General features: G+C 31.2%; 1 protein-coding gene across 1 annotated transcript in view; it reads left to right on the plus strand.

The window, feature by feature from the left end:
- LOC127700012 (nucleolar protein 11-like) overlaps window positions 1–19,669 on the plus strand; it is a 54,094-nt gene that overhangs the window by 4,048 nt on the left and 30,377 nt on the right. The window contains exons 2-7 of the mRNA XM_052203445.1: window positions 3,271–3,381; window positions 5,914–5,970; window positions 6,614–6,808; window positions 8,237–8,393; window positions 14,732–14,890; window positions 15,817–15,899. Coding sequence (XP_052059405.1) covers window positions 3,271–3,381; window positions 5,914–5,970; window positions 6,614–6,808; window positions 8,237–8,393; window positions 14,732–14,890; window positions 15,817–15,899 — 762 coding nt within the window. The remainder of the gene's footprint in view (window positions 1–3,270; window positions 3,382–5,913; window positions 5,971–6,613; window positions 6,809–8,236; window positions 8,394–14,731; window positions 14,891–15,816; window positions 15,900–19,669) is intronic.

Genomic DNA, 19,669 nt, shown 5'->3' on the forward strand with positions numbered 1-19,669 from the left:
ACGTCGAAAGCAATAATGGGACAAAGCAGGCTTGGTTGGTGTGGGCTGCTTTTATGGTAATTCAAGTTACCTTTTATGCATCTTCTTCCACCTCAGAGCAATCAGCTCTTTGATTTTTCACTTGTACTTTAAAATTATATTTCTATGAGCAACTTTTAACTATTTCTGGTAACGTGTTCCAGTCTTTTATGATTGTTAATGAAAAGTGATATATAATATTACAAGATATGATAATTATTAAAAAGTGAATAAGATTGTTGGTCTTATCGTAATAATAACAATAATCTCTCTGACCATTTGTTAATTGTTTTAAGTGTTAATTATAATTTCTTTCATCATGTTCATATATATCTAAAGTATATGATTTTTTATTATTAATTGATTTTGGCTTTTAACTAGCTGTCAGTAACTGTGAGTACTCTCAAATCGTACTTTCTTGTTTATTTGACCTGTTGATACTAATTGTAATGTTTTTTTGTTATTTAATGTTATTCAGGGTTATATCTGGTCTATATACCAGCTTTAATAATTGTTTGGTATTACTATAAATTTTCACTTCGTACTATGAACATCAAAATTATTTATTTTGTAAAAATATTTCCTTTCTCTATTTGAACTGTACACGTATACCTAACAACAAAATTATTATCATTTACCTGTGTTTAAATTAATTGCAAATGGCTGATATTTTTTTTAACTTTTCTTTGGTTTTTATAATGTACATTTTCTTAATACCGGGTGTTGACTTGACAATGGTAAAACACGGACCAGAGATGGATATGTAAAATCCGTGTACGTTTACAAAGCACAATTGAGTTTAAGTAGCTCTTTCCATGTTATTTCTTCAAGAAAATACTCGAAATGAACGTTAGATAAAGGTATCAATGATAATTTTAGCATTTTTGAAGAATTTCGGATGGATAATTAAATCTCACACCTGTGCACAAGTGTACTATTCCAAACAACGTGGTTGTGACGATTTTTTGCTTAAAACCTTTATTACTACCTATTTAAATTTTTCATCAAATCATATTTATATATGTATTTTTGATAATCTGAAATCTTTTTGACTAATTTAATTTACATGCAAACCGCTGAAATTTAGGAAAATAACTTCAAATAGACCGATCAAATGTCCGGTATGAAATAGTTTACCTTTCACCTGAACAGGTAAATTTAAACTGTCTGACAACTAATTAACCTTGATTGTAATGAGAAGGAATCTTGATTGTAATGAGAAGGTATTAAAGTAGGTCATAAAGATCGCAGAAACTTCAATTTTTTTCTCTGAATTATGTTAAAATGGCAAACCCATGTTAAATGTCCGCTTCTGGCTCGGCACAACAAGTCAAAATTATAATTTAACGGTCAAGTCTGGACAATACGACTGTTTTGGAAGCCCTGCCATGAAACCAATTTCACAAAACAATTTCAATCATGTTGAAGGATTCTCTCTGCAGAAATTTTCACGTCTGCTCTCATTGGCATGCTCGACTCAATCCCTTGTCAAATTGGGACCTGGTTAATTTGGCACCCGAGGTAGTTATTGAGACACCCATGGTTAACAGAATATTTTGCAAGTCATACTACTGTTTTTTACCATATTTTTTTTAAAACTATTTTCCTCATTAATGGTGTCAGTAAAGGCAGTTTGGCCTTTTATTACTTCTAATTTAAAAAAAAAAACTTTAAATTACAAGGAATTTGTTTTCATCCTCATCTTTTGATATAACAACAACTTGGGTAATGGCTTCTTTGTTAAATTTTCAAATTTTTGTAATTATAAAACATAAAAAACTAATGAAAATGGTTAAAACAGCAAAAGGGTTATTTTTTAACTGGTAAAAGCTCTAGTCGGTATAAGTTCTTAAGCTTTTAAAAGGAAAATCATATCAAAACGTTATCAATATAATATTGAGAAAACTTAAAACAACAAACATATTTATCATTTTTCATTGTGTATTCTAACTGCTTAATTACATGTGCTGAATTTTAACGATGTACAAAATGTATCCTCTTAAATGTTTTGCAAAAACGTATATATATATATATATATATAAGTATGTCTAAACAAGTGACAACTCTATGACAGGTCCATCCATTGGATCACCATTGAAGAAATTTACAGATCAAACATTGTTGGGCTGTTGTTTAGGCGAATTATATATATATATAAAAAAGTCATGTTCCCCATACCAAGGATTGGTATAGTACTATACAAATCCTTGCCCATACAGTTAAGCTATAAATTTGTGCCATTTTCAGTAAAAAGAATCCAACATTTCACTGTTGACTTCTTCATATTTGCAGAAAAAACATTGTTAAAATCCATTTTTTCAAATCAACAGTTTTTTCTTGATACAGTATATGTTAATATATTACATGTATGATAAATATAAACTGACTATTAATTTCATAATTTTTGGTCTTTAATTAAAAAAGTTACCCATTAGGACTCAGTTATTTTTATTTTTTGAAGAGTTTATTAATACTTGATGGAGTAAGTATAAATAGTCTAACAGCCTTTCAACATGTTCAATAAAAACAAAAACAACAGTACATGTGCTTTGAATGTCTGTTTTATAACACTTGTAACATGTGTAACAAGCAAACATTGTAGCGCCACCATTGATAATCATTTATCCTAAAGTCTCACCACTTTGAATTCTGCATTTGTACCTGTCAGATTTAAAATGAGAATTATTTTCTCCGTTTGTTCCAGGTAGTTTAAGGATACTTGGGTATACTACTACTTATTACTACCCAACATTGGATATGTATACCATGTATACTATAAGGGTAATATTTTGGTTTTATCGAAATATATTAAAAAGTGCAATTGGTTAATAAACAGGATAAAAGTTAACTTTTTTGGTTACAAACTTTTCTGAATGCCAAATTGTTCATGAGATATATATAAAAAAGATGAAATTCCTGACTTGGAACAGGAGGAATGGGAAGGGGGAATAAGACCAGGGAAAAAGATTAGCAGGGGCCCAGTAGCCAATGCTACTAAAATTTGGGTTGGGCCCCTAAAAGTTTTATTAAAATGCCCATAGTGCTTATGTTAATTTTCACATTGTGGCAGGTTGGGTCCCTAGTTGGAAAATGTTAGTCTTATTCCCTGAAGACCTGGACACTCTTCATTTAATATTTGGGTCATTGCAATTACATTAGGTACAGAGATTACATCATACTTTGTGATAAATAAAAGTACATTTTATATTTGACCATAGCATTATTTCTGTTCATTTGCCATCCTTCTTACAGACTGAAACACAGAAGACAGTCAAAAGTTGGTCAGTGAGAAGAGGACAAGAAATAACCAGTCCTACAGTATGGAATGAAAAAGAAGGATTTGTTACTGTTATAGATAAAAAGGTAAATACAGAGGTTAAAGGTCAAACTATCAAAATAACCAGTCGTACAGTATGGAATGAAAAAGAAGGATTTGTTACTGTTATAGATAAAAAGGTAAATCCAGGATACATATAGGTTAAAGGTCAAACTCACAAAATAACAAGAGACTATGAAGACAGTGTAGAGTTCCGTTTCAATGTAAATTGTTAATACGTGTTGATCATGTTGATTTCAGATCATTGAATGTCTCTTTAAATGACTACAGGCAATTTAATCTGGGATTTTATTTATAGACATTGTCTATACATCTCTCTGGATGTCCTTTTGTTTTTGTTGTGTACTGTTCGGTTTGGGTCTTATTGAGGAATACCTAATGCATCTTTTTATATGACTGCAAAAAAATTTTGGGGTCATATAATGCTATCATGTAGTCGTCGTCGTCAGCGTCGTCCAAAGACATTTGGTTTCCGGACAGTAACTTAAGTTTAAGTGTATGGATCTCTATGAAAGGAGTAGGTCCAGTAAGACCCCTTTTTGGCCCCAAAATATATCAGTTTTACAAAATTGTTAAAATGTAAACTTTTAGCTATTTATTGGAAAGTAGAATACTTCTGCTACATAAATATGGGCTGTTTTTGACAATACAATGCACATATATCGGGTACTAGCATCATTAAGTCATGCTAAATTACTGAAATCTTCCCTATTTTAGCATTTGAGTTAAATTTTAGACAGTTTCCGTCTTAAATGGAAGTGGCCGCATTTGTGTTCATTCTTTATATTTAAATGTAAGTTGTATTTAATGATAATACATAACATATATAAAGGTTAAGAGTGAACACGGATGTGGCCACTTTCATTTTTGACCAAAACCATCTGAAAAGTGACATATTATGGCATATTAGATAGATTTTTCATATTAAGCTTAAATTTGAGCGTCTTTAATGACTAAATCAGTTCAAATCTTTCACATAAACTAATTGAATCGACTGAAGTAGACACGCAAGTGTTTAAAAAGTGTCCAAAATCTTTCATCAGATGAACCTGAAATTTGAGGCCAAAATCGGCCCTTACCAGACCTACTCCTTTAACCAAAAGGTTCAATACCACAAAAGGAAGGTTGGGATTGTTTTTGGGGTGATGGTCCCAACCGCTTAGGAATAAGGGGCCAAGAAGGGGCCCAAAACAAGCATTTTTCTAGTTTCAGGACAATAACTTGTGTATAAGTATTTTGATTGCAAAGTAAGATCTACAAATAAGTCAGCATGACCAAAATTGTCAATTGACCCCCTTAAGGAGTTATTGCCCTTAAAAGTCAATTTTTAACAATTTTTCGTAAATTTTCGTAATCTTTTATAAAAATCTTCTCCCCTGAAACTGCTGAGACAAATTTTACCAAACTTGGCCACAATCATCATTTGGGTATCTAGTTTAAAAAAATGTGTCTGTTGACCCTGCCTTCCAACCAACATTGCCGACATGGCTAAAAATAGAACATAGGGGTAAAATACAGTTTTTGGCTTATATCTCTGAAACTAAATCATTAAGAGCAATCTGACTTGGGGTAAAAATTTTCATCAGGCTTAGATCTATCTGCCCATTAAATTTTCAGATAAATCAGACAACCCGTTGTTGGGTTGCTGCCCTGAATTAGTAATTTTTAGGAAATTTTGCAGTTTTTAGTTATTTTGAATATTATTTTAGATAGAGATAAACTGTAAACAGCAATAATGTTCAGCAAAGTAAGATCTACAAATAAGTCAAGCATGACTAAAATCGTCAATTGACATCTTATTGCAGTTATTGTCTCTTTAAAGTCATTTTCTGCAATTTCTTGGTAATTTTTGTAAAATGTTAATTTGGCCAAGTAGTTAAATTAAAAGCAGAATTTCAAAAATCTTCTGCTTTTAATTTAACTACTTGGCCAAATTAAACCAAACTTGGCCTCAATCATTATTAGGGTATCTATATGATTTTAACCTTATTAAACATGATTTCCAAAATCACAGTATATACAGGTGAGCGACACAGGCTCTTGAGAGCCTCTAGTTTTAAATAGATTAAATCATAATGTTGTATAGAATTACACATGAAAACAATCTAGTTATAAATGAACTGAGGTAATTGATTGAAATGAAATTGACAAATCAAACACACCTACAACCTGAAAACATATTTTTTAACTAACTTGTTAAACTGGTTTCACAATATTTATATACTGTTCCTACTTTTGATTGGTTCCCTGCTTAACTATTGACTCCGCCCGAAAGAAGGTAGTACCTTAGCTAATAATGATTTCATGGTTCAGCTAGCAAGCAAGCTAACCAAAGAAACTACCTTTACCTACACACTCAAGTCAATGTGCTGTAATTAAATAAATTTTTTTCAAATTCAAATTTCGAATCAAATTTAGATTGATTGTTTGACAATCAGAAAATTTATTTTACATAGCCTTACCTATAATATAATTGAAATCTTTGGTCTAATAAGCAATACCATTACTACAATTGTCATGTTTTAATAGAGTATTAATCCGTGTGCATTGTTTTATAGGAAGTGAGATTGTGGACAAAAGATGAAGTAAACTTTGAAAAATGTAAAAAGAAACATGTGAGTATTACTTAATGTATATGTCGTACAAACACTAGTCTTGTTCCAATATATTATACTGATTTGTCTGGAAGTTCCCCATTTGTAAGCTGTCAATAAACAACATTGACAATGTTTAACAATGTTTTGGTAAAAAATTTAAAGAGAATTAATTAACAATTACAACAAATAGTTAAAGGTTTATGTTGAAGAAAGCCTCATAAAACCCTTAGAGAGTCTGAGGTTAAAATTAAGGTTGTCAGGAAATCTTAAACAGAAATTTTATTTAGCCCAATTATTATGGATGTATTAGTGCTGTTTTATTGATGAAAATGAAGAAATATACTATATATATACACCTGAGATATAATTTTATATGGTTAACAAAGGCTGAAATTGTATCACTGCTGTTGATCATCTAACTATTATGTTCTCGTCCTGAATATGCATGAAATATTTGCCACTGAACGTTAAGCAACCAACAATCAATCAATGTTGCTATAAATATTTTCAACTGTATGCTATAAAGTCCAACAACAGTTTCATTTTTTGCCTAAAGAAAGGAACAGCAAATATATACTGTAATAAGCTTATCATTAAAAGTAGAAATGATTATGATATAAGTTTATTGTCTTATATGACTATAGTCCTTTTTTATTTTCAGTTTAACTACAACATCCACCAGATACTATCAGTAAAGGGGTATAAACCTGTCGTTGTGTGTGAAAATGGGGCTATCAATTTTCTTTCAAAAATAAAGGATTCCATTGGCATTCTAGAAGATGGTGATTTTATTCTTAAATGTCAGGCATTCATCATCAAAGACAGACTGGTTGTTCTGTGTTTAGTGCAGAAACAGGTAAATTAGCATTCGGATTCCACAAGTGTATCATTGTAAATCAGGTATTCAAAGTATTTGTTAATATCTATTATTTTTGTGAGGAAATGAGTAAATAAGTAGGTGAGGTAAGACCCCTATTTGTCCCCTATTAATATGTGTATATCTCAAGATGAAAAGTGTTTCTAGTTGATGTATAAACATGTGAGAAAGTGAAATAGAACCAATTTTATCATGCTATATTGGCCAAAAATAGAGATTTTGGTAAAATTTGACAACATCATCTGAATTTCAACCACAATTATTGGTTAGCTAAGGAAAAATATAGCACCTGGCTCAACAAACTAAATCTTAAAATTTAGATAGATTGCTTGTTATAAAAAGTCATGATTCCAAGGGGACAATAAAAAGTCATGATTCCAAGGGGACAAAAAAAAGTCATGATTCCAAGAGGACAATAAAAAGTCATGATTCCAAGGGGACAATAAAAAGTCATGATTCCAAGGGGACAATAAATAGTCATGATTCCAAGGGGACAATAAAAAGTCATGATTTCAAGGGGACAATAAAAAGTCATGATTCCAAGGGGACAATAAATAGTCATGATTCCAAGGGGACAATAAAAAGTCATGATTCCAAGGGGACAATAAAAAGTCATGATTCCAAGGGGACAATAAAAAGTCATGATTCCAAGGGGACAATAAATATAAAAAAGAAGATGTGGTATGATTGCCAATGAGACTCCTCTTCACAAGAGACCAAATGACACAGAAATTAACAACTATAGGTCACCGTACGGCCTTCAACAATGAGCAAAGCCCATACCACATAGTCAGCTATAAAAGGCCCCAAAATGACTAATGTAAAACAATTCAAAGAGAAAACTAACGGACTAATTAATGTACAAAAAAAAAATGAACGAAAAACAAATATGTAACACAGCAACCAACGACAACCACTGAATTACAGGCCCCTGACTTGGGAAAGGCACATACATACAGAATGTGGCGGGGTTAAACATGTTAGCGGGATCCCAACCCTCCCCCATAACCTGGGATAGTAGTGTAACAGTACAAAACCATAAGATGAAGAAAGACAAACTATAAAATGGCTATAACTTTGAAAAGACAAACAATAAAATGGCTATAACTTTGGAAAGACAAACAATAAGATGGCTATAACATTCAAAAGACAAACAACAGTCTAAAAAATACAACACAGAAAAGGCTGAGTGACACGAACCCTAACAAAAATCAGGGATATAAAAAGATTAAAAGTTAAAAAATCTTATTTGTTATGATTCACCCTATTTTTTCAGTCAAAAAAGACAATTGAAGTTAGCCTATTTTCATTGAATATAGTAGAAATTGAAATCAAAACTTAAAAAAAAGACAAGAAAAGTCTCAAATAGATTAAAAAGGGACTATAATCCTGATGATATATTTTCAGAATAAAAGTTTACAGATGATTTCACATACTTTCTCAGACGATGATACAGATAGTACCTGGTCATGTGACACCAGTGATGTAGATTTTCAGGTAGATACACCTGTATGTACCTGTCACATGAAGCAGTTTGGTAATGATGTGAGATGTCATGTTTTATGTAAGTGTAATGTGTATTGGACATATAAAAAGATAAGAAGATGTGGTATGATAACCAATGAGACAACTTTCTACTAGATACCAATTGATGTAGAAGTTAGCAGCTTTAAGTCACTGTAATGCCGTCTACAATGAGCAAAACCCATACTGTATAACAAGCTTTAAAGGCTCCAACATGACAAATGTTAAACAATTCATATATGATGGCTTTCAAAAATCATTTGTGATAACATGTATAGGTCTGAATTATAAACTTAATAATAACAACTAACAAAATGAATGCATTTAGCCGTGCAGACTGACTGAGCTGGTGTTTAATATATATTTTATATATCAATGCATAAATAAAGTACATGTACATTTCAAAATGCAATATATATATATATAGAATAAATAAACATATGAACAACGGTAACCATGAAGCACAAAATGCCTTTATCTCTATAAATGCATGTATATATCCGTCTTTAACGTAACCTTGCCTCCCAGGAAAACCACAAAAACTGTACTGAAGAAAATTGATATGGAAACCTGTGTTACTGGGCAAGAGCAAGGCACGTCTCGGGACATTGATGCCGACCTCATCAAAAAACAAATATCAAATATTATAATATTGAAGTTTAGTGTTAAATGTCTGCGGCTAGAAAGATTTTCAAACACAAAGAAAATAAAAACCCACTTTCACCTCATTAACATTAGAATACTTTTTGACGCAATCCAAATGATTGGTTCACGTAACCACTTGTACAACTACAGACAAACCACCAAAAACATACTTATTTATATTTTGGGGCCCTTTATAGCTTGCTGTTCGGTGTGAGCCAATGCTCCGTGTTGAAGGCCGTACCTTGACCTATAATGGTTTACTTTTATAAATTGTAACTTGGATGGAGAGTTGTCTCATTGGCACTCATACCACATCTTCCTATATCTACTGTTATTTAAAAACGTTCTTTTTAGACAACATTTTCCAGCTATTCTCTGAAACTCGGAAAAAATAAATGTACTCCCATGTACTTAAAATGCTTGTTTAAATCATGATTACTTGCAGAGAAGTTACTTACAATGCTTGAGTATGTCATGATTACTGACAGGGAAGCTACTTACAATGCTTGAGTTTATCATGATTACTGACAGGGAAGCTACTTACAATGCTTGAGTTTATCATGATTACTGACAGGGAACTACTTACAATGCTTGAGTATGTCATGATTACTGACAGGGAAGCTACTTACAATGCTTGAGTATGTCATGAATACTGACAGGAAAGCTACTTACAATGCTTGAGTATGTCATGAATACTGACAGGAAAGCTACTTACAATGCTTGAGTACTGTGGATTCATTTTTATTCGTGGTATACCAATTTTCATGGGTCACAGCGAACCACGATTTTAAGAATTCAACAAAGAATAATCCCGAGAAATATGTATGGAGTTGGATGTTTATTTCCGGTTATGTTATGCAGTTCTAGTATAGTGTTGACTAGCGATAAACATTGTAACATAACACATGTTTTTATTGAAAGAAGATACAAGTATTTTGATTAAATCAACAATTAATATATCGAATATCAGTGATAATTTACTTTTTAAAATTGATTAAAACTGTTCATGGAAAATAACTGCAAGTTGTTAATTACCGTGTCATAGTTTGGTTTACTGGTGATTAAAAATCAATAGGATTAAGTACGGGGATATTGCCCGTAGGTAATATTGTTTATGACAGGAACATTTATTTTCACACCTTTTACTTATATGACTGTTTATTATATCGTGATTAGGGAACTGAGCTTTCAATCATATAATTTTGAATGCCTTATAAAATTTCGACAAGAATCTATAAATTGTAAAACAAACAAATAATTAGTTGTCTCTGTCCATTATTGTAATAGAAGTTTTCAATGATCACTTTAACCTAGAATGACCAAGCGAGGATTTTGACAATTCAAGACGTTTTCAATGAATTCCTTCTTTTTTGTTTGTTTTATTATTGATCAAACCAAGGAGGTTTTATGATCTCCAAAATCAAAAAGAAATCCACGAATTACGTATCTGATTTTTTTTTTTTTTTTGTAATCAGCAATCCACGAATTTACGTATACCACGAAACGTCTTTTTTTCTCTATCCAAGAAAATTGATACCCACGAAAATAAATGAATCCACAGTATTTCATGATTACTGACCTGGAAGCTACTTACAATGCTTGAGTTCATCATGATTACTGACAGGGAAGCTACTTCAATGCTTGAGTATATCATGATTACTGTCAGGGAAGTTACTTACAATGCTTGTCTACATCATGATAACTGACAGTGAAGCTACTTATAATGCCTGAGTATGTCATGATTACTGACCCAGAAATTACTTACAATGCCTGAGTATGTCATTATTACTGACAGGGAATTACTTATTATGCCTGGGTATATCATGATTACTGACAGGGAAGTTATTTACAATGCTTGAGTATATCATGATTACTGAGAGGGAAGCTACTTTCAATGCTTGAGTATCAAGATTTCTGATAAGAAAGTTAATTACAATGCTTGAGTATGTCATGATTACTGACCCAGAAGTTACTTACAATGCCTGAGTATGTCATTATTACTGACAGGGAATTACTTATAATGTCTGGGTATATCATGATTACTGACAGGGAAGCTACTAACAATGCTTGAGTATCAAGATTTCTGACAAGAATGTTTATTACAATGCTTGAGTATATCATGATTATTGACAGGGAAGCTACTTACAATGCTTCTGTATATTAAGATTACTAACAAGGAAGTTACTTACAATGCTTGAATTTATCATGATTACTGACATGGAAGTTATTTACAATGTTTGAGAATATCAAAATATCTGACAAGGGAGCTACTTACAATGCTTGAGTATGTCATGATTACTGACAGGAAAGCTACTTACAATGCTTGAGTTTATCATGCTTACTGACAGGGAAGTTGCTTACAATGTTCAAGTATATCATGATTACTGACAAGGAAGTTACTTACAATGCTTGAGTATGTCAAGATCTTTGACAAGGATGTTACTTACAATGTTTGAGTTTGTCATGATTACTGACAGGGAAGTTATTTACAATGCTTGAGTATATCAAGATTACTGACAGGGAAGTTATTTACAATGCTTGAGTATGTCATGATTACTGACAGGGAAGTTATTTACAATGCTTGAGTATATCAAGATTACTGACAGGGAAGTTATTTAAAATGCTTGAGTATATCAAGATTACTGACATGGAAGTTATTTAAAATACTTGAGTATATCAAGATTACTGACATGGAAGTTATTTAAAATACTTGAGTATATCAAGATTACTGGCAGGGAACTACTTACAATGCTTGAGTATGTCATGATTACTGACAGGGAACTACTTACAATGCTTGAGTATGTCATGATTACTGACAGGGAAGCTACTTACAATGCTTGAGTATGTCATGAATACTGACAGGAAAGCTACTTACAATGCTTGAGTATGTCATGAATACTGACAGGAAAGCTACTTACAATGCTTGAGTACTGTGGATTCATTTTTATTCGTGGTATACCAATTTTCATGGGTCACAGCGAACCACGATTTTAAGAATTCAACAAAGAATAATCCCGAGAAATATGTATGGAGTTGGATGTTTATTTCCGGTTATGTTATGCAGTTCTAGTATAGTGTTGACTAGCGATAAACATTGTAACATAACACATGTTTTTATTGAAAGAAGATACAAGTATTTTGATTAAATCAACAATTAATATATCGAATATCAGTGATAATTTACTTTTTAAAATTGATTAAAACTGTTCATGGAAAATAACTGCAAGTTGTTAATTACCGTGTCATAGTTTGGTTTACTGGTGATTAAAAATCAATAGGATTAAGTACGGGGATATTGCCCGTAGGTAATATTGTTTATGACAGGAACATTTATTTTCACACCTTTTACTTATATGACTGTTTATTATATCGTGATTAGGGAACTGAGCTTTCAATCATATAATTTTGAATGCCTTATAAAATTTCGACAAGAATCTATAAATTGTAAAACAAACAAATAATTAGTTGTCTCTGTCCAATATTGTAATAGAAGTTTTCAATGATCACTTTAACCTAGAATGACCAAGCGAGGATTTTGACAATTCAAGACGTTTTCAATGAATTCCTTCTTTTTTGTTTGTTTTATTATTGATCAAACCAAGGAGGTTTTATGATCTCCAAAATCAAAAAGAAATCCACGAATTACGTATCTGATTTTTTTTTTTTTTTTGTAATCAGCAATCCACGAATTTACGTATACCACGAAACGTCTTTTTTTCTCTATCCACGAAAATTGATACCCACGAAAATAAATGAATCCACAGTATTTCATGATTACTGACCTGGAAGCTACTTACAATGCTTGAGTTCATCATGATTACTGACAGGGAAGCTACTTCAATGCTTGAGTATATCATGATTACTGTCAGGGAAGTTACTTACAATGCTTGTCTACATCATGATAACTGACAGTGAAGCTACTTATAATGCCTGAGTATGTCATGATTACTGACCCAGAAATTACTTACAATGCCTGAGTATGTCATTATTACTGACAGGGAATTACTTATAATGCCTGGGTATATCATGATTACTGACAGGGAAGTTATTTACAATGCTTGAGTATATCATGATTACTGAGAGGGAAGCTACTTTCAATGCTTGAGTATCAAGATTTCTGATAAGAAAGTTAATTACAATGCTTGAGTATGTCATGATTACTGACCCAGAAGTTACTTACAATGCCTGAGTATGTCATTATTACTGACAGGGAATTACTTATAATGTCTGGGTATATCATGATTACTGACAGGGAAGCTACTAACAATGCTTGAGTATCAAGATTTCTGACAAGAATGTTTATTACAATGCTTGAGTATATCATGATTATTGACAGGGAAGCTACTTACAATGCTTCTGTATATTAAGATTACTAACAAGGAAGTTACTTACAATGCTTGAATTTATCATGATTACTGACATGGAAGTTATTTACAATGTTTGAGAATATCAAAATATCTGACAAGGGAGCTACTTACAATGCTTGAGTATGTCATGATTACTGACAGGAAAGCTACTTACAATGCTTGAGTTTATCATGCTTACTGACATGGAAGTTACTTCAATGCTTGAGTATATCATGATTAATGGCAGGGAAGTTACTTATAATGCATGAGTTTATCATGATTTCAGACAAGGAAGTTAATTACAATGCCTGAATATATCATGACTTCTGACAATGAAGTTACTTACAATGCTTGAGTTTATCATGATTTCTGACAAAAAAAGTTACTTACAATGCCTGAGTATATCATGACTTCTGACAAGGAAGTTACTTACAATGCCTGAGTATATCATGATGACTGACAGGGAAGTTACTTACAATGCTTGAGTATATCATGATTACTGACAGGGAAGTTGCTTACAATGTTCAAGTATATCATGATTACTGACAAGGAAGTTACTTACAATGCTTGTGTATGTCAAGATCTTTGACAAGGATGTTACTTACAATGTTTGAGTTTGTCATGATTACTGACAGGGAAGTTATTTACAATGCTTGAGTATATCAAGATTACTGACAGGGAAGTTATTTACAATGCTTGAGTATGTCATGATTACTGACAGGGAAGTTATTTACAATGCTTGAGTATATCAAGATTACTGACAGGGAAGTTATTTAAAATGCTTGAGTATATCAAGATTACTGACATGGAAGTTATTTAAAATACTTGAGTATATCAAGATTACTGACATGGAAGTTATTTAAAATACTTGAGTATATCAAGATTACTGGCAGGGAAGCTACTTACAATGCTTGAGTATGTCATGATTACTGACAGGGAAGTTATTTACAATGCTTGAGTATATCAAGATTACTGACAGGGAAGTTATTTAAAATGGTTGAGTTTATCGAGATTACTGACAAAGAAGGTAATTGCAATGCTTGAGTTTATCATGATTACTGACAGGGAAGTTATTTACAATGCTTGAGTATATCATGATTACTGACGGACGTTACTTACAATGTTTGAGACTATCATGATTACTGACAAAGAAGTTATTTACAATGCTTGAGTATATCAAGATTAGTGACAGGGAAGTTATTTGAAATGGTTGAGTTTATCGAGATTACTGACAAAGAAGTTAATTGCAATGCTTGAGTATATCATGATTATGTTTGGGAGTTATATTAACTGATGATGTCAACTCTAACAATTTGTTTACAAAATTATGTTCTTTGTTGACATTGTTTTGTTGCAGTAGTAATATGACACTTATATATATTTTCAGATTCCAGTGGTGACCTTCATAGTTTAAATGTTTCACCTTTAACAAACAGTATCAGAAGTCAGAAATTATGCCATTTGAATTGTTTGCAGAAGTCTGTTTCCATTGTGATACTTAACTCAACACATATTGCTATTGCTGGCATCAAACAAGGCAACCACAGTAAGAAATTACCTATCAAAACATAAGTATTTTAACACTTTTTTTCAGAACTTCAAAAGTACTCATGGAATATGCTTTCTAAGATTTAAAAGGAACTACATTGGAACTTGACTATGGGTGGTTATACCAGACCTGAATTTTTGTAAAGGCTATTGGATACTGGTGACAATAGGTGGTTGTACCAAGGGAAAGCTAAGGTATCAGGACTTCACTGGTTCCCTGGATGGGATATGAATTATTGTATCACACATCACACTTAATTGGTACCCAGGGAAATATGTTGGTGCTTGTATTAACTCTTCCCTGTTACTTTGGGAAAGCTAAGGTATCAGGACTTCACTGGTTCCCAGGATGGGCTATGAATATTTGTATCACACTTAACTGGTACCTAGGAAAGCTATTGTTTGAGGACTTCACTGGTTTCCAGGATGGGATATGAATATAAAAATAAGAAGATGGGGTATGATTGCCAAAGAAACAACTCTCCACCAAAGACTAAATGACATGAAAGTTAACAACTATAGGTCACTGTTGGTCATGGTTGAATTTCACTTATTGGTTCACAGGAAAATCTATTGGTGCTTGGATTAAAACTTTACATGTAAATATATGACCAAAATCTTTGATTGGTTCCATAGAAGGTTCCTTGATTGAAAAGTACCTTCCTTGAGTATTGTATATGTCTTGTAGATTTCAAGGTGATGTTATAAAGTTTAACAATAAATATGTGAAAACTAATACATGAGTGATAATGAAGAAAGAAAATTTACTTGTTATCAGGAAGTATACTTTACAGTTATTCATAAAATTTAGTAAAGAGTTCCTCTGGTTATTCAATCTTACTATCCATATTAAATGTTAAATGTGTCCCTAAATATTCAGTATTTCATTTAAAGGCAAGTAAATATGTACTACTATTTTTAAAGTTGGTTTAGGTATCTACGACACCAGATTTGATGTATTACACACATTTAGACCATTCACAGAGGATATGGCCGAAGACATTAAAGTAAGCATTAAAGTTAACATACTGTGTTATAGTCAGGTTAACATACTGTGGTATAGTCGGGTTAATATACCGTGTTATAGTCCGGTTAACATACTGTGTTATAGTCAGGTTAACATACCGTGTTATTAAGTCAAGTTAACATCCTGTGTTATTAAGTCAAGTTAACATCCAATGATATTAAGTCAAGTTAACATACTGTATTATTAAGTCAAGTTAACATCCTATGATATTAAGTCAGGTTAACATCCTATGTTATTAAGTCAGGTTAACATCCTATGTTATTAAGTCAGGTTAACATGCTGTGTAATTAAGTCAGGCTTACATACTGTATTATTTATTAAGCCATGTTAGCATACTTTGTTCATTCTTTAGTCATGTTAACATACTGTGTTATTTTAATAAGTCAGATTGAAATACTGGTGTTATTTGTTAAGTCATGTTAACATACTGGTGTTACTTGTTAAGTCATGTTAACATACTGGTGTTACTTGTTAAGTCATGTTAACATTCTGGTGTTACTTGTAAAGTTTAGGGTTGATAATTATGGATATTCACCTTTTAAGGCATTATGCTTCTAACTTGACCGTTGCTATTTTGTTCAAATATGTCTGTGCTGTCATTTTGATGGGAGATAACTTGTGTTCAAATCAAATTTTCAAGAAACTGAAAAGGTTATTCATCGCTGGTTGTAAATTGTTACCCAATAGAATTGTTTATTATATATATAAGGTATGATAAACTGTGTTATTGTCACATGGTAACATGTTACCCAATAGAATTGTTTATTATATATATAAGGTATAATAAACTGTGTTATTGTCACATGATAACGTGTTACCCAATAGAATTGTTTATTATATATATCAGGTATAATAAACTGTGTTATTGTCACATGGTAACATGTTACCCAATAGAATTGTTTATTATATATATAAGGTATAATAAACTGTGTTATTGTCACATGATAACGTGTTACCCAATAGAATTGTTTATTATATATATAAGGTATAATAAACTGGGTTATTGTCACGTGATAACGTGTTACTCAATAGAATTGTTTATTATATATATCAGGTATAATAAAGTGTGTTATTGTCACACGATAACGTGTTACCCAATAGAATTGTTTATTATATATATCAGGTATAATAAACTGTGTTATTGTCACACGATAACGTGTTACTCAATAGAATTGTTTATTATATATATATAAGGTATAATAAACTGGGTTATTGTCACACGATAACATGTTACCCAATAGAATTGTTTATTATATATATAAGGTATAATAAACTGTGTTATTGTCACACGATAACGTGTTACCCAATAGAATTGTTTATTTATATATATAAGGTATGATAAACTGTGTTACTGTCACATGATAACGTGTTACCCAATAGAATTGTTTATTATATATATAAGGTATAATAAACTGTGTTATTGTCACATGATAACGTGTTACCCAATAGAATTGTTTATTATATATATAAGGTATAATAAACTGTGTTATTGTCACGTGATAACGTGTTACCCAATAGAATTGTTTATTATATATATAAGGTATAATAAACTGGGTTATTGTCACATGATAACGTGTTACCCAATAGAATTGTTTATTATATATATAAGGTATAATAAACTGTGTTATTGTCACATGGTAATGTGTTACTCAATAGAATTGTTTATTATATATAAGGTATAATAAACTGTGTTATTGTCACGTGATAACGTGTTACTCAATAGAATTGTTTATTATATATGAGGTATAATAAACTGGGTTATTGTCATGTGATAACGTGTTACCCAATAGAATTGTTTATTATATATATAAGGTATAATAAACTGGGTTATTGTCACATGATAACGTGTTACCCAATAGAATTGTTTATTATATATATAAGGTATAATAAACTGTGTTATTGTCACACGATAACGTGTTACCCAATAGAATTGTTTATTGTCGAGCCTTCGACTTTTGTCGAAAAAGCGAGACATAGCGATCCTACATTCCGTCGGCGTCGGCGTCGGCGGCGTCCACAAATATTCACTCTGTGGTTAAAGTTTTTGAAATTTTAATAACTTTCTTAAACTATCCTGGATTTGTACCAAACTTGGAAAGAAGCTTGTTTGTGATCATAAGATAGTATCCAGAAGTAAATTTTGTAAAAAAAAAATTCCATTTTTTCCGTATTTTACTTATAAATGGACTTAGTTTTTCTGCCAGGAAACATTACATTCACTCTGTGGTTAAAGTTTTTGAAATTTTAATAACTTTCTTAAACTATCCAGGATTTGTACCAAACTTGGAAAGAGGCTTGTTTGTGATCATAAGATAGTATCCAGAAGTAAATTTTGTAACACTTATAAATGAACTTAGTTTTTCTGCTAGTTAACATTACATTCACTCTGTGGTTAAAGTTTTTAAAATTTTAACAACTTTCTTAAACTATCCTGGATTTGTACCAAACTTAGACAGAAGCTTGTTTATGATTAAAAGCTAGTATCTAAAAGGAAATTTTGTTAAAATTTTGTTCCATTTTTTCCGTATTTTACTTATAAATGGACTTAGTTTTTCTTCCAGTTAACATTACATAACAGTCTGCAGTTTAAGTTTTTATTTTAAAACATTTATTAGATTCATAAGCTATCCTGGATTTTTACCAAACTTGGACAGAAGCTACTTACAATCAAAAGATAGTATAGAGAGGAATATTATTATTAATTTTTTTCCTCATTTTTGTTGAGCCTGTGATTAACAGCAGAAGTAGGCGAGACACTGGGTTCCGCGGAACCCTTACGAATTTTTATATATATAAGGTATAATAAACTGGGTTATTGTCACACGATAACGTGTTACCCAATAGAATTGTTTATTATATATATAAGGTATAATAAACTGTGTTATTGTCACACGGTAACGTGTTACCCAATAGAATTGTTTATTATATATATAAGGTATAATAAACTGGGTTATTGTCACGTGATAACGTGTTACCCAATAGAATTGTTTATTATATATATAAGGTATAATAAACTGGGTTATTGTCACATGATAACGTGTTACCCAATAGAATTGTTTATTATATATATAAGGTATAATAAACTGTGTTATTGTCACATGGTAACGTGTTACCCAATAGAATTGTTTATTATATATATAAGGTATAATAAACTGTGTTATTGTCACATGATAACGTGTTAACCAATAGAATTGTTTATTATATATATAAGGTAAAATAAACTGTGTTATTGTCACATGATAACGTGTTAACCAATAGAATTGTTTATTATATATATAAGGTATAATAAACTGGGTTATTGTCATGTGATAACATGTTACCCAATAGAATTGTTTATTATATATATAAGGTATAATAAACTGGGTTATTGTCATGTGATAACGTGTTACCCAATAGAATTGTTTATTATATATATAAGGTATAATAAACTGTGTTATTGTCACATGATAACGTGTTAACCAATAGAATTGTTTATTATATATATAAGGTATAATAAACTGTGTTATTGTCACGTGATAACGTGTTAACCAATAGAATTGTTTATTATATATATAAGGTATAATAAACTGGGTTATTGTCACGTGATAACGTGTTACCCAATAGAATTGTTTATTATATATATAAGGTATAGTAAACTGGGTTATTGTCACGTGATAACATGTTACCCAATAGAATTGTTTATTATATATATAAGGTATAATAAACTGTGTTATTGTCACATGATAACGTGTTAACCAATAGAATTGTTTA

This window comes from Mytilus californianus, unplaced genomic scaffold, assembly GCF_021869535.1.
Source record: "Mytilus californianus isolate M0D057914Y unplaced genomic scaffold, xbMytCali1.0.p SCAF_46, whole genome shotgun sequence".
NCBI classification, from domain to species: domain Eukaryota; kingdom Metazoa; phylum Mollusca; class Bivalvia; order Mytilida; family Mytilidae; genus Mytilus; species Mytilus californianus.